The sequence below is a fragment of the Primulina huaijiensis genome, chromosome 1 (assembly GCF_012295235.1).
Source record: "Primulina huaijiensis isolate GDHJ02 chromosome 1, ASM1229523v2, whole genome shotgun sequence".
Taxonomy (NCBI): domain Eukaryota; kingdom Viridiplantae; phylum Streptophyta; class Magnoliopsida; order Lamiales; family Gesneriaceae; genus Primulina; species Primulina huaijiensis.
Genome location: NC_133306.1, coordinates 23821341 through 23844033, shown reverse-complemented (window position 1 = coordinate 23844033; position 22693 = coordinate 23821341). Strand labels below are relative to the sequence as shown.

Here is a 22693-nt window from a genome sequence, read left to right as displayed (position 1 = left end):
GAAATAATTTTGGATCGAATAAAGTTTATCCATTTTTTCAGGAGAACATAATATGCAATTCATAAATAGGAAAACTGCTACATGTTCTACCAACTATTTAATTACAAAGAAGAGGTCAAGATAATTCTTTAAATTTCCTTTATTTCAATTTTTATTAGTGGAAACGTCAAACCATTAAGGTTAAACTTCTAAGCTTACTAAATCTTACTAATCGTTGTATATGAACACATCGCGTGACATGGATATTGGATATATTGATCAGCATTGATTATATGGACAAAAATATAATAAATTTTAATTTAGTCATAATTTGATCATATCTGTTTATGTTGAAATTATGTTCTTTGTTTTGTGCCAAACAACAGAAAATATTTATTCCAAGCTAAGAACCGAAAACTATCTCTCTCAAGCCATTGATTAAAAGAAGAATATACATTTAAAATAATTTGAACCCCATGCACCAAATGATTCGAACTGTTCGCAAACGAATATTAAATAGTGGCCCCTTTTCTCATGACGTTTCTAACAAAGATATAGTAACATTGTTCGTTTTTTGAATTTTAATTTTGGTGTAATCTTATGCACAGATAAACAAAATCGCGTGTACTATGATAATATTATCGGCATGGCTTTTCCAGAGTTAATTTAAAAATTCTGGAGGAGATTTTATTCCTATAAGCTTGGAGATGAAGCCAAGTTTGAGGATCATCGATGATGTATCGTTCTAGAAAATATAAAATATGGAATTTTGGTCTCATGTCTTTGAATCTTTGTGATTTATCCTCTGCGTCGTTAAATTTTCGTCTTAATCTATTTTTTTTAGTCTTTTCAGCATGACATCAATTTGGAGCTAATGTGCTGTCGACTTGTTGACGTATGCAGTGTAATTGTTAAAAATTGAAAGATACAAGAATAAGAGCTAAATTTTGATATTGTGAATGTCCAAAATCATATTGAAACAAACATATAAAATTATAATTGCAATTTTCTCAGTCAAAAAACATATGGAGGAAACAAATCACCAATGCATGTTTTGCTTTTAGCAAAGATCACAAGCATTTTTCTTTGAATAAAAAATAAGAAATTGAAAATTTTCTCCATTGCTAAAATATATTAGGGTGTTTAACTACGGTTGGGTTCGATTTTAGATAAAAATTTGAACCATACCAAATTATATTGGTTTTATAAAATTTCAAACCAAATACGACCATGAATTTTTTATAATCAAACTATGAATTTCGGTTCGATTTGTTTTGGTCTGGTTTTGATTATGCAATTTAAAATTTGAATTTCATAGTGAATTAATACATGAGATATTGTACCTAAGAAAATGTACAAAAAAACATCAAGCAAGGCTCTAGATTTCACAAATCACTGGATTTACACGCCCAACAGATGGCCCTGGCCCATGTATTAAATGGCCCAACTTATTTTACATATATATAAATTTACAAATACGTATCTACCACAATGTCTGGGTGGTGTAGTTGGTTATCACGCTAGTCTCACACACTAGAGGTCCCCGGTTCGAACCCGGGCTCAGACAATTTTTACCTCTGATTTTGCTCAGCACCTTAAAACTCTCACAAATTCAGGCTCATGAAACCTTCTTCTATTCTCTTGCCTCACATTCAATTTGAAAATCAACTTTTGATTGATTGAACCCTAAATTGGCAGCATGTTATGTACCGTCAGAGGGTCCGGTATAGGCACACAGAGAAATAATAATTAGTTCCACTAATTATTTAAGCTGACTCAGCCCACCCTTATTTGTATTAATGGCTAGATTCGTTTTCTTGGTGATTGGCAACTTTAATGTCTGCTTTACAATCCACAATGAATTCACCAAATCTCCTGTAATTAACCAAAAACCTAATCTCCATTCATATATTTAAAAACCCAACACGCGCTTACACCCTCCAACCCCAAAAGGAAAATGGGTATAGTAATAGTTTACATCATGTGCGTTTCTGTTGTCATCGTGCTTTTGGGATTGTTAAGCTTCATGCGGATAAAAAGTTTTTGCCCAAAACATTGCCACCTTAGGACTGGCTCTGGTCTCACAAAGCTACGGTTATGATATGATGTTCATAGTCATGGTACAAATCACACGGATGGTGTTGAAAGATATGGTCGTACTGCGACAACTTTGGGACTCCCCCTCCAAAGTGGAGACAACAGACGAGGCTTAGAATTCAGTCGTTAAATAAAGTTTGTGATTTTTCGAAGTGAAATCAAGTGGGAGATTTTGTTCATGGTAGATAATGCTTTGGTGTGTCCCGAGTAGTGGTAAGTTACTAAGTTCTCATTACACTCACAACCTCAGTGTACTTCAGTCATCACTCTTAAAATACCTAAAATGTAGATGAAATGTATCTCAAAAGTCCCATAGCACAAGAATGCATTGGCAGTGCAGGCTACAATGGAATATCACAGAGAATCAGAAAAAAAATTCTCGAATCATAAAGGGACTAAAACTACCATCTTTCACCAAAATAACATAATTTATACAATATTTTCATCTTAATTAATGTTACAATGTAGTTCCTCATTCAACAGGTAGTCTTTTGGATTCCTTTCCCAAACACTGATACCCATGAAGCAAAAATATTGCATATCATACAAAAAATTATAACAAGAACTCAGCTCAACAATACTTCACAAATTCAAGAATAGCTTTTCATACCTTGGAATGTAAAACTTGCAATGATGGCAAAGGCGTAAAATTTGATATTTATGTGCCAAAGTTACGGTCTCCAGCATCTCCAAGTCCAGGAATTATGTATCTTAAAAAATTATCCAGCAAATTCAGGACATGTCAGCAGTAGGCAGTTTGTAGTAATATATCAACTATGTAAAAAGTCTACCCTTTGTCATTAAGAGTAGGATCAATAATTCCAGAGTAAACATGAAGCCTGAAAAATATGAGAGGTCAAATTTCTTGTGCGTTATAACTGAAACACAGAAATAAATCTGTGTCATACACATATATAACGTCGCTAAAAAAATTGGGTAAATAAATTATGACCCAGGGAACTTTTCACCAAGTTTTTGAAGAGCTGGAGGAGCAGCAACAGCAGATATCTATTGAAACAATTTGGTTAGATCAGAAGATACACATCCGAAGGAAAAAGAAAGAAAAATTGAAAATTTGTGAGACCGCTATAAAGTGAGACTCCATAACATTAACGAATTAAAGATGGCCTTCCTTCAAATGCAACCACAATCAAGATGGCATAGCGCAGAGGCGCAGAGCTCACTAAAATAAGATAGGAACTGACCACTTTGATTTGATTATTGTCCACCCCGCACCCCTTAATTAGTTCAAGAGCAGCAATAATTGTACCACCTAAAAAGTTTACATGTACATGTATAACATTGTAAGCATTACCATCTATCTTAGATTCTTAATTCAGGAGCCAAGCGCAATCAGGGATTCAGCATGCTTACAACTCTAGTACAGCATGTGAATATGGTAGTCGACTATCTTTTATTCATTAACTTAATCGTTATGAAGTCCAGACGAATCAATTGATTCGGTTAAAACACATACAGTATGAATGACAGGGTGGTAAAATCTCTTTCATCATCTTTATTTGTAGGTTCTAATTAACAGTAACAGTTTCACATAATTAATATTAACAGTCCAAATCAGTGTTTATCAATTCATTAAAAAAACAAAGAAATAAGTACTGAGAACTGTGTTCATGAAGGTAACCTTGACGACTATGCAATTATAACAGACTTGATGATGATAGAGATAGGTTTAAAAGTTAAAGCTAAATATAAGCCTGAACCAAGAAATATTTTACAACGAACAAACCTGACAGTAAAATCTACTCAGCAAAGTTCAACAATAACTTTACACATCAAAGCAAGAAAAAATATCTAGCCTGCCAAAAGGGAATTGTAATAACCGAACAAGCATTGGACTTACTGAAGACAGCGCAAGGCGTCTGCTCATTCCGAAGAACTGAAACCCAATGCTTTTATCAAAGGATGAGGCGGGACAAATACCTAATAAACAGCCACAAAAACCATAAAAAGATTCTAAATTTCTCAAAATTGAATGCCCTTTTAAGCTCATCTACATTCGCATTCCCTCTTCATCCAACAGCGTAAGAAAACTAAAAACCTAAGTCAAACAAGAAGAACTAACCAACATTCTGTTTCCAGACGTGGGTAATCTCTCCGCACTGGTTTGGCAGTTCACAGACATGGCTCGCCGTCTGCGGCAGTTCGAATTCAAAATCTAGCAAGAAAATGATTACAAACGTAGCAATGATTACAGTCGAAAGGGAAATGAAAATGGGATTTGATTAAAAGATACATCTAAATGAAAATGACTGTGGCGCGATTTATTTGTGCCGTACCTTGGGATTTATTCTTAAATTAGAGGTGGAACTTGGAAGAGAGATAATTGGGTGCGGGAAGGTGCAGGGAAATGGACAATACAGAGGAAAGATGAGGAGATTCGGAAGGGTAACAGAGGAATGGGTGATCAGACATTTGGAAAGCCATTTTAGTGAGTTAAGTCATCAAAAAGCTCAAAGGAATTTCGATGGAGGTGGTGGTGCATCAAGTTTCATTGTAGATCTTAGAGCTGATATTAAAGCTAAAGAAATAATTAGATTCTCATAAATAGCAAGTTATGATTAATTATTGATCGAAATCACTAAATATATTTTGTTGCCTGAAAGGACAATATTGGAAATAATAATCATAATATATATCAAGAAAATAATTATATGTGAACACGCGATATATGTTCTATAAAGAACACAAATGATGCGGGGACAAAAAGGAATCCATTTACGGCATTTTTAATTCTGCGGACAAAACGTGGCATTGTACGACCTATATATTAGATATCGAAAACAAAACTTTATCATATATGTTATACGCAAATATTTGGCGTACAAAGTAATTTTACGGTACGTATTGGTCTCAGTTACAATATCATTTAAGTGAATGGATATTGGAACAAATAATTGTTAAGTTTAAAATCGATTGACTTTTGGTTCAAACTTCACCATCCCAGAGCTCTTCCAGCGTTTTGTAGGAGCCGAATGTTTCGTGCACAAACGATGTTCCTTGAACTAGTCGTACCTGCTTAATATACATAAAATCGGTCAGATTTAGACGAATTCGATGTTATTTGGTAGATACATGCTATAAAAATATGTTAAAATGGGTCAAACTTAAACTATTTCGATGCCAGTGGATAGATGATCAAATTTAGACTATTTCGATGCTAACAGATGGATAGTATCCACGTGCTATTAAGAGTGTGTCTGATAATGTTGATCTACCTCATATGGCTAGATTCTGGCAATCAAGCTACCCGAAGGGTTTGTGATATTTAGTACACTAGTGCCTAGGAACTATTATGTTTCCACACTAAGGTAGAAAACAAAACAAGTTACCTGGTGAATTTCAGAAAATTTGGAACCCAAGTCTTGAGGGATTGTCCAATCAAAAACATCAAAGTTCTCTTTAATTCTCTTCTCATTGGTGCTCTTTGGAAGGACACTGTGGCCCATTTGCAAGCCCCAGCGCAGAGCAACTTGTGCAGGAGTCTTGCCCAATTTCTCAGCAACCATACTTATAATTGGATTATTAAGCAATCCAGTTTCGACAGTGGCTGAACCAGAGGAACCAAGAGGCGAATATCCCTTGCATTTGTAAAGCATAAAATATCAGAGATTAAAATCATATCATTCACTAACAAATGTGAAATTGCGGAATAAATGTTATTGTCTTGATTCCATAGAGACTGAGCCCGTGAGCAAACTACGTTTGTATCCGTAACCTCCGATCATACAGACTTTAAAATTCGTACTTCATACCAATACATGGGATTCTGTAATGCATGAGGTGAACGTGGATAAACGCACTCACAGATAGGTGAACTCCTCTGATTCTGCATAACTCATGTAGCCGGTCCTGCTGCCATGAAGGGTGACATTCCACCTGGTTTACGGCGGGAGGAATACGTGCTATGTCCAACAAATAAGACAGTTTCTTGCAAGAGAAATTGCTGACACCAATAGCTCGAGCCTTTCCTGTATGATAGAGTGATTCCATAGCTCTCCATGTACTAGGGACATCAACTTTAGTAAGATTCTCTGGTTCGAATCCAACGCTACCCTTTTTCATGCTAACTGGCCAGTGCATCTTCACAGATTTAACGACACACATACAAGAGTGAATCAGATAAATCTCCTTTTTCAATCTTTTTGTTGAATTCCAATGAGAAGGGTTATTTAAGTATCGTAAGCTTACCAGATAGAGATCAACGTAGTCAAGCTGCAAGTCGTTCAAAGTTCGATTCAAAGCTAAAGGTACGTCCTCGGGAGCATGATCCGAACACCTGAAGATTGCCAAGGCTAGCTTCAGATTATGCAACGAAGCAGTTTAAATATGATTCGTACTGTAAATATTCGAATCGGACTAACCATAGCTTGGAAGTTACCCATAAATCCTCGCGCTTAACAAATCCATCTTCAAACAACTTCCTTAGGGTAACACCAATCTTAAAATAATAAAATATGATCTCACTTTATAAGGTAGTAAAATAAGATCATCAAGGTTGTGTCTGAGACTGAGGCCTTAACATATTAAGCAATGAAACGACTGTAAGTCGGGAAGGTCGAACAGGGAAAATCACCCTCGTTCGACTTATCAAATCGATTCAATAAAGTTTTTGGATCTGTCTGTGTAAACACAGCATCCCGATCAATGAAACGTCATAATAACAAAATCCTAAGCATTAAAAGAACGATGTAGATGCTTGAATTAATACCTCTTTCTCATTGCCGTACCTCTGAGCACAATCAATATGCCGATATCCTGCCTGCATTTTAACAAATACATCAAGAAGAAAAGAACTATTACTATTTCTAACCCAAGAAAGATGCATGCATTCGATGAACGGATATTTAATTTGTGGGGTCGGAATTGTAATGTCAGATCTAGTCACGAAAGTTCGATTCAATATGCTTTAGGTATCTTCAATGGCGATTCAACCACTCCGATTATGGTAATTAGATACACTAGCTAGCTATAATGCTGTGATACATCGATCTGCTGAATTGGTACCTTAACCGCCGCGACGATGGCTTCGCCGACGACACCAGGAGCTGCCTTCCATGTGCCGAGCCCGACCGATGGAATTCTGACGCCGGTGTTTACTTTGAAAGACCTAATTTCGTCTGCCATTTCTTTTATTATCAATAAATCGCTGAATTTGCTGTACGAGGAATCGAAAATCCAAATTACTGTTCTATGATACATTCATGCATATATATGGTAACGTAGTCGTCATGGTGACGTCATTGTGAATTGAGGATTACTATTTTTTTAAGTTCACAGTAATTACGTTATTATTTTTATAATAATTTAAATAAATTTTCGGATTAACGTAGTTGCCTACAAACTACCTTAGTTAGGTAAACCGCACTAAAAAAGGTGTGTTATTCGTTCGTTCGAGAAAATTTTGGAGGGCAAAATCAAACTCATTATTATTTGTCAAATATTCATTTACTCTATCAATTCGAATACTACTTGATTGAGAGTTCATAGTAATTACTTGGTTCATGATATTGTTGAGATATATATCTTGTTGCATCCGTAACATATTTTGTTGATTTGATGACATAATTAGGGATCAATTCGGTGTTTTTTTAATGGTTTTTCATTCAGTTTTTTCACTGCTGTTGTCCGTAAACCAGTGTAGGATTTAAATTTATTTGCATTTCATTTTAACAATATTTTCATATATTTCATTTTATGTTACAACGCAATATATTTAAATGTAATTTTAGAAAAAAGATATCATAAATTTCAAATCTATTTTTTGCATGTTATATAATATTTCATGTTAATTGTTATGAATTTCAAGTTCACATAATAATTAACACATTTGAAATTCATTCTACTTTCTGTAACTAATGTATAAATAAGTAAAATATAAATTTAATGTTCCACATATTATTTCATTATTAGCAATAAAACTATAATTGAAATATATTTCAAAATAGCTACCAATCTTTTCTCCTCCAAAATAACATAAATTAAGTCTCGATATAAATTAATCTCTCAAAAACAAAAATCTCGATAGAAATTATACGTAAACAAATCAATTGAAAACTATTTTCTATAGTCTCCGCTTTAATAGCATTAATTAATAAAAATAGCAGGAACATGAGAATGTGCATTTTTATAAATAAAAGTATCTAATACATAAGTATAGAGCTTGCATTATGAAATATGTATCTATTTAAGTAGTGTGTACGCACCATAAAGTCAAATATTCCTTTTCGACGTAACTTTGAAATTAGCTCTTCATGAGATATGAACCCGAGTGCTTAACAGTTCATGCACATCAGCTGATATTTTGGCCTAAATATACTTGATTAAGAAATCTTCCTAATCTCCTATGCTCTGTGCTTTGAAGTTGACATTATTATTATATAGATATATTCAGTTTTTTTAGATGATTTGTTACAATTGAGTCTCGAATCTGAGATGTCGTCTCAACTCTCAAACTCAAAACTTTGATGTCACATAGGATTTAAGCATAAGCTCTATTCAATTTTGCTCCTCTCAGACATTGTTATAACCCACTTAGCGTTTACTTGTAGTAGGTCGTTCTTCATCATCTCTAAACATTCACATCAACTATTATTGTTCTATCTATCAAGAATTCAACTTTTTTGTTTTTTTTAAAAAAACTGATTTATAGATTTATAATATATTACTTGTCACAAGAAGGGATTGGGAGGGTAAAGAACTTCACAAATTTTCGTGAGACATATCTTCGATCCGAATCAAATCATGAAAAAATATTTTTTTATGCAAAAAAAAAAAAATATTACTGAACGCAACAACTTGCATACCACGCTAGCCAGCCAGGTAAATGCAAGTTTCGTGTAACAAATTTGTCCGAGAAAGTGTTGGTTAGAAGAAGAATCGAAAATCTCAGATTTTATATAATATAAATTGCAGTATACGAAGAAAAATTAAAATCATGTACACTTTATTTTTCATTTATGAATTTTACAAAATACGAAGGTGTGTGGACCCATTTGGTTTTCCACGCACCAAAGATATGCGAAAACACAATAATGATCATCACGATCATTTAAACTTAAAAGCTTGATATATTATTATTACAATTATCATCAGGCAAGATGAATTTGCCAGCTTGCCCTCGGCTTTCTTAATGCTTGTAACAAATACTTTGTGCTCCCATATTGATCATGCAGCCCAAGAATTACCAGACAAGCAGTGGCGGGGAGACTGAATTCTGGATGAAACAACCCTTTTCATCGTGTACGGTGGCGAAGAGAATTCAGGGTCTTGCCGGAAAAGCTGGACATCGGAAGTAAAAAACCGGCCCGAATCACCAGGGAGTCTCATGTATGCAGATGAAGGAGACTCATTCAGCCATGTTCGAATCATCCCTTGCCCTCCATTTTTGTATTGCATTATAGCTTTATACACAAAAGGGATTAGGCCCTCCATGTTTTCTTTGGGATCAATAAGTTCGAAGTTCTTTGGGTGAGTTGTGGCTTTGGACTTGGCTTAAAAAGACGTGGTAGTGGTTGGGGTGGGGTAGGGTGGAGGTTGATGACGTGGCGTAATATTTTTAGTTTGAGCTTAGCTATTTACGCCAAGATAAGGTCAATAAAATATGTTAATTCATATCACAAATTGAAAGTGACTATTATTTTTTGGATTAAATGTAAATGAAATTTGATTTTTTTTTTTTATATAAAATTGAATTCGAGTTTTGACCATGAAGGAAAAAAATCGTGTGAAATTTCTCTTGATTAGTGCGACCCGTCTTTGTTTTTTTTTTTTAGGGGGCTAAATAAATTAAAATATTTAATATAGTCGTCGAAGGTAGAATGATCCATGCACCTAAAATAAAAAAGGATAAAAAGAAAATATACTAGGGGCACAACATTTGGTGCAATTATTTGAAAATTGTATGCCAACAACATTCCATCACATCTCACCAAATCTCACTAGAATATGGTTGCGTGTCTTATTTTATGCGTAACAACAATTGCTAATTTGGTTATATTATACAATTCGAGTGATCATAGTAAGTCATAAATTTTATTGAGGTAACTAGTCAAAATGATGATATTGTATAATTATTTATTGACAGTGCAATGAAAATTCAAAATTTTAGAAACGGACGATTTTATACTGCTAAAAACGTGTGAGAAACTAAATTTTTGAAAGGAAAATTGGTTTAGTTCTGATCTTCTTACTAATCAAATTTCTATCTTAATTAATTCAACTTATTTGGTTCTTTTCAATTTAATTTGTTTTATTAAGTATTAATGTGGTCTGTAACTAGTGTCACGTACGTTAATAATATTCGGAAAAAAAACTAAAATTTCAAAAGAAATAAAGATGAACTCCAGTAGTTGTCATTTTTTATTTTGTTTCATTTGTCTAGATTTAATCTCTCCTATAATCATCAAATTTGGGTACTGCCGGTTGACGTTAACTCTAAGAAGATAAAATTTAGCCAGTACTCATCATTTTATTGAAAGTTTATCCATCATAGTGGATACCATTTGTCATGTAGCAAAAATTATAACTTTTTTAAAAAAAACTATGTTGGAAGACTATCGTGTCAAGATAATCGAAATATGATATTTAAATTATATTATTTTTAATCATTATACTTTTTGATATTTCGATAAATGTTCGATTTTATAAATTATAGGTAGAAAATTGTAAATTTTTACTAGTTTGAAAGAGGGACGATTGCTCCACCGAGACCTNTATATTTATTTTCTGAGTTAGCTCACATGTAATTTTCTTCTAGAGCGCACGAAGTAGCGATGCATCACCGCATGTTAATTATGATGAAATATTTATATCCATGGACAAGCCATATCTTTTGTTGATGATTCCTTGTATATGAAGTTTGTTTAAAATGGCTAAATTTAAAATTATTTTGTTGATACAGCTGAACCACAGCCCCTAAAAATAATTTGATTATTTTGGTGGACATTAATTTTTGCCTTGGAGAAGAAATATTAAGACAATGAGTTTCCACCAAATGACCTTTGCTAATCATCACGATTTAATCTTATTCAAATATATTTGCGAGCATACATAATACTTATAATCAGGATTCCTATATTCTAAATTTACCAAAAATTAGCTAATTAACATTGCTCATATTTTATTGGAAAAATTACAATTTTAGCTATATATATAAGTCGATATGTTTTATATTTTAGTCATATAACTTGTCAAATTTTGATTTTCATCTAGTAACTTGGTTTTGGTCTTTTTTTTTGTCCGAAAGGCCAAAACTATTAAATACATCGAATATTGATTATTTGACATTGATATTCTCCTTCATATTTCATGTGACAAGAATGATACTTATATTTCATATATTAAGATATACATAAACAAAAATAAAATTTCATCTTATTTTGAAGTATTGAAGGTCATATTTCTTTATTTTCTATGTTTTTTTTATCAAATTTATTTTAATGTGAATAATACAGCTTTATTCTCTTTACATGTGTCACATAAGATATAATCAATGTCAAATAAATCTTATTTGATTAATTTAATGGTTTCGGAAAATAATGACCAAAACAAAGAAAAGTCTAAGTTACAATGAAAATTTTGACAAGTTATATGACTAAAACTCAAAACATAACAACTTAGGTTGAAAAGGTGTCATATAGATAATTTTGAATGTCTTAAGATTATACCCACTCCATTAAGTTTAATTTACTAATGAATAAATGATGTAATTTCTTGCGTAACAAACCACATGCATGTGTGATCAAACTTCAAAGAACAAAAGAATTATCAATAATTTAATCATATATACTTTTTTTTTTTTAACCCCAACTGAGATTATTAAACTCATGATCTTCTCAAAACAATCGAGACAAAAAAATTTCTTAATTGAACAGACATGAATGATGTCACAGATTCTTCAGCTCCAGCCAAAGACCACTCCTCTAGTATATTATTTTCATTATAAACAATAAAAAATTTATTCTATTTTACAAGAATACTTATATTATCTTTTATGTTAGGTAGTTTGATCATTAACTTCATCTAATATTTAATAATAAAAGTTGGTGCTTAATTTAGTGCAGTTCATGCCTATGTTGTTTCGTAACAACTAATCAATCAATTTAATGTAAAAATTCAATCCCGAATGGTCCGATTAATATTTGACTTCGCGTGCGATTGATAATGTGATACCCTTGTCCCACATCTTAAAAATTAAAGATTTAAAATGAGTTTATAATGGCTTACACTGGACTTCTATAGCAACTTGGGTTAATCATTTTCGTAAAGTGACGACGAATACGAAGTAGTTGCTATATGAGCCTATTGTGCAGTCACGCAACCGCGGGCCTGGGCTTGGGACGTGACAGAATGGTATCAGAACCAGTCACCAGCACGAAACATCGAGAAATAAGTGCTATGCGGGGCAAAGTGCTACGTGTATGAGAGCCACCTCTTAAACCTGCGGGGCAAAGTGCTACATGACGGGATCCACCTCTTGAACCTGTAGGAGCCACCTCTAGATTCTCGGCGCTGGTAGATCGAGGGGGTCAGGCCGCGACGAGGACGTCGCGTTCTGAAGGAGGGGTGATTGTGATATCCTTGTCCCACATCTTAAAAATTAAAGATTTAAAATGAATTTATAATGGCTTATAATGGACTTCTATAACAACTTGGGTTAATCATTTTCGTAAAACGAGGACGAATACGAAATAGTTGCTATATGGGTCTATTGTGCAGTCACGCAACCGCAGGCCCGAGCTCGGGGCGTGACAGATAAAATATCCAAAAGCGCAAACACAAAACTTCTCAATAAAATCTTCGGGGGAAAAAAAATTTAAAAGCGAAAACTATAAGTAAAACAACAAAAATAAAATACGATCGAGCTTTATCGAGCTAGATGGTCGTTGAGCTCGATCGAGTCGACTAGATGGACAATGGCAACAAATTTATGTGCCCCACACGCCACAAAGTTTTCCATTGGAGTATAGGGATTTCAACACTTTGAAGTTGTTATATGGATTTGGATATATTTGGAATTGAATCGTTTTAAATCCAACAAAATTTTTTTTAAAGTCCGAATTCTCAAAATATCTCCTCGACGTGAACTTTTCTCAAAAATGAATATTTAAGAAGGATAAAATAGATATCATATTTGTACCATCAATTTCCTTTTATAATAATTTTAAGAGCTTAAATCTCTGCCCAGGTTTGAATTCATTTTATCCAAATACTCCATCAAGATTTGGTCGATTTCAAATCATAATTAATTTGGAATAACGGAATCAGATGATTCAGTCGGGTAAGAATTTGAATCCAAGATTGTGAAAAATAACTAAAAATAATAGTGTTAAAGTACAATAATTGTATTTCTTGAATAGAAATTGAAACGTGGCGTTTGAGGTGCTATACGATTTAAAAATTTCGAGTTTACCGCTACCATCAGCTATTATCATTGATGGTAAGAATTGCGATTATTGAGAATGAGATCGTTGAGGTGTGATAATTGTCCCTGCTGATAGAATAATCGAAACGTGGTGCGACGAGCGTTCGGTCTTACAAATAGCTAAAGGATTTGAAATCCATAGATATAGAACAAATAACTTGGGTTACACTGGATGAATAGATTTGATTCAAATGGAGGAATTTGAAATTACATTCATGTTAAGTGGATTTGTTTAAACGATTAGAAATCCTTTTAACTTTGAAAAGGGTAAATTCAAATTGTTCTAAAAACATGTTTAATTGGAATTATAAATGCTATCGTTAACTATACTGTTTTATTTGCAGATCGATGATATAGCTTAAAACATTTATTCTCATTAAAATATAAAATATATATCTCATTCTCACATTTTAATTGCCATTTTTTTAAAAAAATCTAAATTACGACCATATAACAAATTTGTTTCTTATTTGTTCTTTTATCAGATTACTCAGAATAAATGCAACATTATTCCTACTAATTGAGAAAATTTTGAAGTGAAGAAGAATAATGTTTTAGGTTAAGTTGCCTAATTGAAATCGTTCCGAATTTGAAATAATAAAAATTACAAAAGGATATTAATTGGAGGGGTCCTAGAACTAGAATCCACCAGCAGTGTATCCTCCATCGACATATATAAATAACCTGGCCAGTAATATAGGAAGCAGCGGGAAGGCAAAGAAATGCCACCAGTGATGACACCTCCTCAGGCTCTGCTATTCTTGTGATTGGGGTTCGAGCTGTTAGTGCCGCAAACATTGCAAGCAGACTTGGATCAATGTCCTCCTGATCAAATCATTCATTAAATTGATCATATATACATCTTAAAATTGTCTAATTATTACAATTATAATTACGTGATGATGCATGTAGCAGAAAAGGTTGGAGATCACAGATAATGATGATCAGGAATGATCATACATACAGGTTTCATGATGGTCGTTCAAACCCCCCACGGCGCGACGGTGTTGGTACGAATATTATCCTTAGCCCATTCGCATGCCAAGTTCTTCGTTAGCTGATTTATTGCACCTAAGAATCGAAGATTTCGCATAAGAACACTGAAATATTTATTTCCAAGAAAACAAATGATTGGAGATATAATTTATCACCTTTTGATGCAGCATACGCCGACACAGCAGGCAATGCCATGCCACCAGCAACAGAAGATATGAAGACTATACTCCCAACTTGAGATGCTTTTAAAAGAGGGTAAGCTAGTTGAGATATATGGTAAGGGGACTCCAAGTTTGTGGCCATTACACTAGAGTAATCGTCACGGGTATGATCACAAGCTCTTTTTATCAAACTTATTCCAGCATTATTTACCTACAGAAATTAAATATGATTCTAAATGAAATATAATACTTTGTATTATGTACTCATCAATATTCAGCCATGCAATTAACTACGTGTATATCCAACTAAACAACTGATTTCACTTTTTTTTTTTTAAAAAAACTTAGCTTTTAGCACCGGTTTATTTTTTAAAGTTTTTTTTGAACTCTAGGGGTGGGGTTTGATCCTGAGTCGCCACTGTATTAAGAACGAGAGCACCGCTAGGCCAAAGGCCATGGTCTCAGCACCGGTTTTTATTATGTAGAAGTTTAATGTTTTTTCAATCTATAGGACCAGTTATACTTTTTGGAATGGATAAACAATAATGCTCAATGATAGAGCTCTGCTATTTAATAAAAGCGCTTACATATATTATCTAGTGGTAAAAGTTTTGTAAAATCGTTCCTGTTTCGGGCTTCAAGATGACTGCTTCTATAAATATGAGGAAAATTGCTCAAATCTGTTTTGTAATTTGACCTGCTTTGGTTTTTAGGTCCGACAAGTAATCAAAATTTGGAGTCCACCCCCCCTCCTCCTATTTTTAGCCTTTTTTCGTAAGAATGCCGGTATGTACCGACGTGACATTTTGATGTTGCGCTATGTTTGCACTGAGATGAAAAATGATAAAAAAAAATATAAAAAAACATGAACTAAGAACAAGGTTTGACTACTTGTGAACCAGAAGCAAAACAAGTAACTATAGAACTGCTTTTGAAGTTTTCCACATGAAGATGCATGGCATGATAGTATCCATGAAACTAAACATCATCAATTCTATTATTTTCCAGTCCTTCTATATATGCTTTTTTTAAAAAAAGATTTAAGTGAAAGCACGTTTTGCAGGATTGTTTAAAATAAAATGGCATCACTGAATTTATATAGATTATTAGAAAATTCGTTAACACAATATTATTTATTATAATATTAATGTTGGTCCCACGTGAGGAAACTTGAGATAGTAATAAGAAAATAATTAATAAAATTTGACACCGAGATTCACGTGAAAAATACGGCCCGACTTTTCAACACAATTAATGCATACCTACCTTTGTCGACATTTCTCCCACTTGGAGATTAGATTGAGAATCAAATAAATTTCCACACATCTTTTCAATCTTATCATTCCATGCTGCTTATGTTTTCGCTAGGCTACTTGAGGATCTACGCCACTCAAACCTAAAAATGTTAACTGGCTTGGTCAGAAAATCAGCTATGTTATCATTTGTATGGATCTTCTGCATATCCATACTTCCTTCTTCTACTACTTCTCGCACAAAGTGAAATTGAATTCCAATTTATTTCGTCCCCGATTTCTTGCGTGTGCAAAACACTTTGAGGGTCACAAAATAAATGAATTTTTTCTTGTTTGTGTCCAATTTCTTCCAATAATCTTTTAATTCATATTGCTTCATCGCACTTGAGTAGCCGTCATGTATTCTACCTATATTGTAGATAATACAATAACTGTTTGCAGTTTTGAAACCCAGCTTACCGTTTCTCCTGCAAGTGTAAACACATAACGAGTAGTACATTTCATCTTATCAGGATCATCTGTATAATCTGAATCGACATAGCCCATGAGTGTAAAATCTGATCATCCATAACATAATGCAGCATTTGAGGTACCCTTAATGTATTTAAGTATCATCTTAACATTGCTACAATGCTCTCGTTCAAGATTCGCCATATACCGACTAACTTCTCGCATTGCCTGACATCTCCACCCTCTCTGCTTCCCTGCTAGGACACATTTCGGAGGATAACTTAAAATTAACAAGAAGAGGGGTCGAGATTGGCGTACTATCTTGCATGTTGAAGCGTTGCAAGACTTTCTTCAAAAAAATTTTCTGGGAAAGCCAAATCTTTATGTTACTTCTGTCTCGGTAAACTTACATCCTTAGAATCTTGTTTTCTGATCCCAAGTCCTTCATATCGAATTCCCTAGCCAACTATGTCTTCAATCCTTGGACCTAACCTTTGTTGGGGCCTGCTATCAACATGTCATTCACATACAACAACAAAATGATATAGTCATTACCAGACCTCTTGATATATGTACAAGGGTCTGCACTCAATCTGCTGTATCCAAGGCTCATGATATAAAAATAAAATATATTGTACCTACACTTCGACGTCTGTTTGAGATTGCACAGAGATTTGTTCAACCTGCAAACTAAGTTTTCTTTGCTTTTTTCCGCAAAACCTTCTGGCTGGAGCATATATATTTCTCCTTCAAGATCTTCATGAAGAAATGCCGTTTTCACATCTACCTGATCTAGATGTAGGTCAAACACAACACACAATGTCAACACTACTCTGACTGCTGTAAGGAGAACCACATGAGAAAATATCTCATTGAAGTCAATTCCTTCTTTCTAATTATACCCTTTTATCATCAATCTAGCACGATACCACTACACTTTGTTATTGTCATCACACTTGATCTTATATATCCATCTATTAACAAGATCTCAAGTTTTATTTTTGTCTAATGCCTCCAATTCTTATTGCATTGCTATCATCCACAAGGATACATCCGAGCTTTGAGTAGCCTCGTAGAAACTCGATGGTTCACCATCCTCTGATAATAAAGAATATGAAATATTGCTTTCAGTGACATAATATGAAAATGAACCTGATGGTCTTCTGTCTCGAATTAACTTCCTAACATTGGAACCTCATACTCAACATGTTCTTGTTCTTCGTGCTCTGGTACCGCTTCACAAGAAATTTGACTTCGTCCATCTTATTTTCCACCTAAAATAAGTAGTTTCTGAATTTAGCGTGGCTTTGTCTCCTTTTACTTTATCTTCCTCGAATATAACATCTCTGCTGATGACAAGCTTGTGGACAGTAGGATCCGACAAGCGAATCCCTTTTACTCCATCAGCATAATCCAAGAAGATACATTTTCTGGATTTCGAATCCAACTTCGATTTTTCTTGGTCATTGTACATAACGTACATAGAACTTCCAAATGTAGGCAAATGAGAATAATCTGTCGGCTTTCGAGTCCACATCTCCATAGGAGTTTTCAGATCAATCGCCATTGAAGGAGCGATTGATGATATAACAAGCGGTTTTGACTGCTTCTGCCCAAATAACTTATCTAGACCCGCAGTCCTCAACAGGGCTCTTGTTCTGTCCAACAAGGTCCTGTTCATCCGCTTTGCCACTCCATTATGTTGAGGTGTGTAAACCGTCGTAAACAGTCTTTTGATGCCCTCATATTGACAAAATACAGCAAATTCATTACTGGTATATTATTCTTTATTGTAGGTTCTCAAACACTTGATTTTGTTTTAGGAATCAAGTTCAACCTCCGGTTTGAAATCTTTGAAGATTTGGAAAACATCTAATTTCTTCTTGATTGGATAAACCCAATATCTCCAAGAGAAATCATAAATGAACGAGACAAAATATTTCGCTTCTCCCAGGGATACAATCGGTGTTTTCCAAACATTCGAATGAATAAGCTCCAATATGCTTTTGCTTTTGGCATTGAAAGTATCAAACTTTAATCTGTTTTGTTTAATGGTAACATAATGCTCACAAAATGGTAGTGACACTTTTGTAACTCCCGACAGCAGCTTCCGTTCTGAGAGAATTTTCAACTCTCGTTCTGACGTATGCCTGAGCTTTCTATGCCATAACACCGTTAATTCTTCTTCTGAACCAATTGATGCAACAACTAGTTCCGTCTCTTTGTGTGTTTCTATCAAAAGTACATACAGATTTACAACTATTTTTTCTGCCTTCCTAACCACAAACACACCCTTCACAATTTTCACGATCTCGTTCTCAATACGAGTTTTGCACCCGATATCATCCAATTGCTCCAAAGACAAAAGATTTTTTGTCAGTCCCTTCACATGTTGTACTTCATGTATGGTGTGAATGGTATCATCAAACATTTTTATTTTGATAGTATCGATCCCAGTGATTTCAAAGGCATGATCATTTCCTATGAATACAGATCTTCCTGAAATTGGTTTATAATGATCAAATAATTCTCTCAAAGACATCACGCGTCACGTCGCTCCTGAATTCATAATCCATGTGTCACAAAATTTGTGTCTGTTTTCTACAACTGTTGCCGCATAAGACATCGTCGAATTTTAGAGAGCCCGTAAGAATATTTTTGGTTAAGTTGATGAGAAGTTGATCATATAAATCTGGTAGACTTTGAAGTAGAATTTTAGCACATTCATTTTCCTCTATTTTATGCCCGATAGAAGTGAGTTGAGCAAATAGAGTATCCTATATAACTTTTGCTGTTTTTATTTAAGAGATACTTGACAGTACTTTGTCCACTATGGCCAAGTGTAAATTGACAATATCATTATCATTCATTTTATTCCACTTTCCAACGTCTGTCATTTCCATCGGTCTATCTCTTATAGCAGCCAAGCAATTCTCCTTTCTTAAAACTACTTGTATCATTCTTTTCCACAGCATAAAATTGCTTCAATTGAACTTTGTTATCTCGTATTTGCCCGTTAATTATGTCTACAACAATTTAGTAGACTGGATAAAATAATCTCGCCTTAATAAAAATTTCAAAAAAATCTTTTATCAAAAAAATCTTTTATGATGTGGAAGATTAGTCTAGACTGCAACCATAAAGCCTACTCAAAATTTTAAGAAATCTTAAACCAAAGATCTGATACTACTTGTTGGTCCCATGTGAGACAAATTGAGATAATAATAAGAAAATAATGAATAAAATTGGACACCGAGATTTACGTGGAAAACCTATAAAAATTATTAGGGTAAAAACAACGAGCAAGATGAAAAGAATTCAACTATAATATTTTATGGTGTACAACCGCTCATTGTGTTTCACAAGAGAACTTACACTCTCTTAATACAGGAGAATAAACACCTCACAAATATTATAAAACTAAGCACGCAAATGCTATAAAATGAGAGAAAGAAATCGATGAAGTGATGATTTTTGAATGAGGGGAGAGAGCTCTAGTAGAGCTCCTCGTCCGTGTGAAATCGCGTATCAACATTTTCTTTCTATCAGCAATTTTCAACAAACCTGCAAAATACGACCCGACTTTTCTTTACAATTAATACATACCTACCTTTGCCGACACTTAATAACCACGACAAAACTACAATAAATAGATAGTACCAAACTTTATTTAGCATAATGAAAAGCCCCGTGCCGCGGATTTCAATAAATTTGATTAAGATATATGTAACACACAACAAATATATGCTTACAAATATGTAGTTTACATTTGCGTAATTAAAAAAAAAAAGTTAATTCGAATAAATTTTCAAAGAAGGGCGACGACTCCTTATCCACTACTCGGTTCACAGGACACAGTGGTCCAGGTTATGATCGATAGTTGTCCGAACCACTTTGAAGATTTGATCCAAGTTATGCATAAATATATTTTATTTGATAATTTTTCTTTCATTCCTATATTTTTCAGATTTAAGGTCTCGATCATTCATTTCAATAGGGTATGCCCATTAATATATCTATATATAAATTAAAGATTTTTTGTGACAAAATTTTTCTTGATAAAAATACTACCTCAAGAACTTATACGATCTGATTCCTTCCCCATAAAAGTACAAATTTTAAAAAACACACAATATATATACATAGGACAAACTTCTTCAATTGTACAAAGTGTACCGACAAGCATGGCCAACATCTCGTAATATATAATATTATTTTCTTGTCTTATGCTACATGCATGCTCTCTAGCTACATGTACATATATATCAGCCTCAAAAGCCAGGTCCCCCAAACCAACCAATTTAATTCGAAAATATCTCACACAAAGTACTAAGGACCGGTTCTCTTCTCTTAGGTTAAAGAGTTCAGAAACTTTACCGAAGATTCTATATTTTGGGGATTGAAATATGACTAGTGTATATATATAGTCCATGTAAGAGTACTCAAAATTTGCTAACTTGTATCATTTTTTGTTTCTTTACTTGATTATTTGTAGATTTTTATCATGTTATCCGTCAAATCACAATATCACGGTTCTCTTGATCTCTTATGTTAAAAAATGTTGAAATTATATGTATAATATTTGGAAAGATTAGAATATAAGGATATATAGTGCTGGCAAAGAAAACCAAAAATGACGAGGAAATTGTCAAAAAGAAATCTGAAGCTAGAGCTTACTAGAATATTGAGCTTGCCACCAAAGGCTAAAGATACTGTCTTCATGAGTTGTTCTCTTTGAGTCGCCGAAGACAAATCGCAGACCGAACCCTTTACTTTGTACCCTTTTGCTTCCCATTCTTTAAGCCTTTCGTTGATTTCTTCCTGGTTTCTTGAACAAATATATACACTCGCACCAAATCCGGCTAGCTCCTCAACTATGGCNTATCGGTTTTAGAGAAAATAAATGAAATTAATCATTTTAAAAAAAATTTAAGAGAAGAGCTAGAATGGGTTGAAATATAATTTATTACCATATTCCTCTGGTGCCACCGGTTACAAGTGCTGTCATTCATTGGAGAGTCCATCTGTGTTGTCTGCTGCAACTTTGTGCTTCATTTGCCATTCTGAACAATTAATTTAATTGTATGGACAAAATACTCTTACTGGGAAGTGGTATTTATAGCAAATTTGTTTCGAACAATTATTTATTTATTAATTTTATTTCAAGTCCATGTGAAAGCTAATTGTAAAGGTTTCGGCCTGCGCAAGGATAATTGGATGATTTTTATTTATTTATATTTGTTCTTTTTTTTTTTATGATCCAGAATATCTTAATAATTAAATTATTTCCGTATTTAAAGTATGCTGAATTGATTATTTATAATTTTATTCAGATCTTTTTTTGTTTTCCGGAGATATTATTTGAATCCCATATTGTCAATGTGAGTATTTGGGATATAATATTAATTAGTCTTATAAACCGATTGTGAATAATTAGGTGACAATTTGATATATTATATTTATTTTAATTTATGGTAATTGACGATTAAGATATTGAAGTGACTGATCATGCATATGTGGTAATTTTATTTGACCCCATGGATTTATTATTTATTTATTTATATATCAGAATAATTAATAAATATGTTGGGTTACGCGTGCATAAGTGACAGTAGTACTGAAATACATAACCTACTTGGAAGTTCTCGTGCGTCAAGTTGTTGACGTTACGTCGTTTGATCTGGTTGACTAAGTGCACCGTAAACGAGTAACATCATACCTTAACGAATAATGTCTCTACTAGAAACATAACCGACGGTAAAGAAATAGTAACACTGTTGTCTAAAGAAAATGAGACATCACTAACAGTTAGACACGCACTCCTGGACTCACAGGCCTAAACAGTCCGGCCCATCAGTATCAAAGTAGATGTACTCTGCACTGGTACCATAAGTATAAAAACATAAAGTTGCGTCTTAACTAACATAAACTTTTGTGGTCGACCCATCAGAATTCCAATTATTGTTTAATATGTTTGATTGTTTATGCGATTCTTCGGCTTTTTTCAAATCTTCATACAATTACATGCTAGCCATAACAAAGATGTCTATATATTTTTCAAATATCGTGTTCACAAGCACAAACACATGCCCACACACACATATATACAAATAATGTCTCATTAAAAGAAAAAATATATATTACACTGAAAATGATGTGATATCAATGAGTTGGTAAATATTTGTTAAAAGTTTAGTAAATAAACATATAAATATGATAATATAAATGGTTTATAACCGAAGATGAATGGATTTATATATTATTATATACTCAAACCTTTACTTTCTGAGTTTCTGTGCGACTTTAAAGCTATG

General features: G+C 33.6%; 2 protein-coding genes, 1 long non-coding RNA gene, 1 other non-coding gene and 1 pseudogene across 6 annotated transcripts; 1 reads left to right on the top strand and 4 right to left on the bottom strand.

Annotated features, from left to right (window-relative positions):
- The first annotated feature begins 1472 nt into the window (after positions 1-1472).
- On the top strand, positions 1473-1546 carry TRNAV-CAC (transfer RNA valine (anticodon CAC)). Its single transcript has one exon. It is a non-coding gene; the product is annotated as a tRNA-Val (tRNA).
- A 227-nt stretch (positions 1547-1773) lies between these two features.
- On the bottom strand, positions 1774-4579 carry LOC140986616 (uncharacterized). Of its 3 annotated transcripts, XR_012176953.1 has the most exons (7): positions 4374-4579; positions 4160-4252; positions 3282-4017; positions 3029-3084; positions 2868-2915; positions 2687-2786; positions 2367-2587 (listed from the first exon to the last, which is right to left on the bottom strand). It is a non-coding gene; the product is annotated as an uncharacterized lncRNA (long non-coding RNA). The 3 variants fall into 3 exon arrangements; XR_012176954.1 differs by lacking the exon at positions 2367-2587 and adding an exon at positions 1774-2354 and having other exon boundaries at positions 3029-4017; XR_012176952.1 differs by having other exon boundaries at positions 2369-2587; positions 3029-4017.
- A 228-nt stretch (positions 4580-4807) lies between these two features.
- Positions 4808-7261, bottom strand: LOC140986608 (NADPH-dependent aldo-keto reductase, chloroplastic-like). Its single transcript, XM_073454913.1, has 7 exons — positions 7102-7261; positions 6806-6856; positions 6459-6535; positions 6286-6373; positions 5902-6177; positions 5427-5675; positions 4808-5109 (listed from the first exon to the last, which is right to left on the bottom strand). The coding sequence occupies exons 1-7, from the start codon at positions 7219-7221 to the stop codon at positions 5023-5025; spliced, it is 948 nt and encodes a 315-aa protein (XP_073311014.1). The 5' UTR covers positions 7222-7261; the 3' UTR covers positions 4808-5022.
- Positions 7262-9021: 1760 nt separating this feature from the next.
- LOC140965154 (uncharacterized) lies at positions 9022-9579 on the bottom strand. The gene has a single exon (XM_073425274.1). It carries the CDS (start codon positions 9526-9528, stop codon positions 9262-9264), a length of 267 nt encoding a protein of 88 aa, XP_073281375.1. The 5' UTR covers positions 9529-9579; the 3' UTR covers positions 9022-9261.
- Positions 9580-14062: 4483 nt separating this feature from the next.
- On the bottom strand, positions 14063-21441 carry LOC140965075 (tropinone reductase homolog At5g06060-like; annotated as a pseudogene).
- Positions 21442-22693: the final 1252 nt, after the last annotated feature.

Bases quoted from the DNA above. Each gene is read 5' to 3' on its own strand.
- LOC140986608 (XM_073454913.1), bottom strand. From the start codon at position 7,221: ATGGCAGACGAAATTAGGTCTTTCAAAGTAAACACCGGCGTCAGAATT. The intron at 6,374-6,458 runs GTTAGTCCGATT...GGCAATCTTCAG, and splicing joins TGGGTAACTTCCAAGCTATG to GTGTTCGGATCATGCTCCCG. The intron at 5,110-5,426 runs GTAACTTGTTTT...TATATTAAGCAG, and splicing joins AATTTTCTGAAATTCACCAG to GTACGACTAGTTCAAGGAAC.
- LOC140965154 (XM_073425274.1), bottom strand. From the start codon at position 9,528: ATGGAGGGCCTAATCCCTTTTGTGTATAAAGCTATAATGCAATACAAA.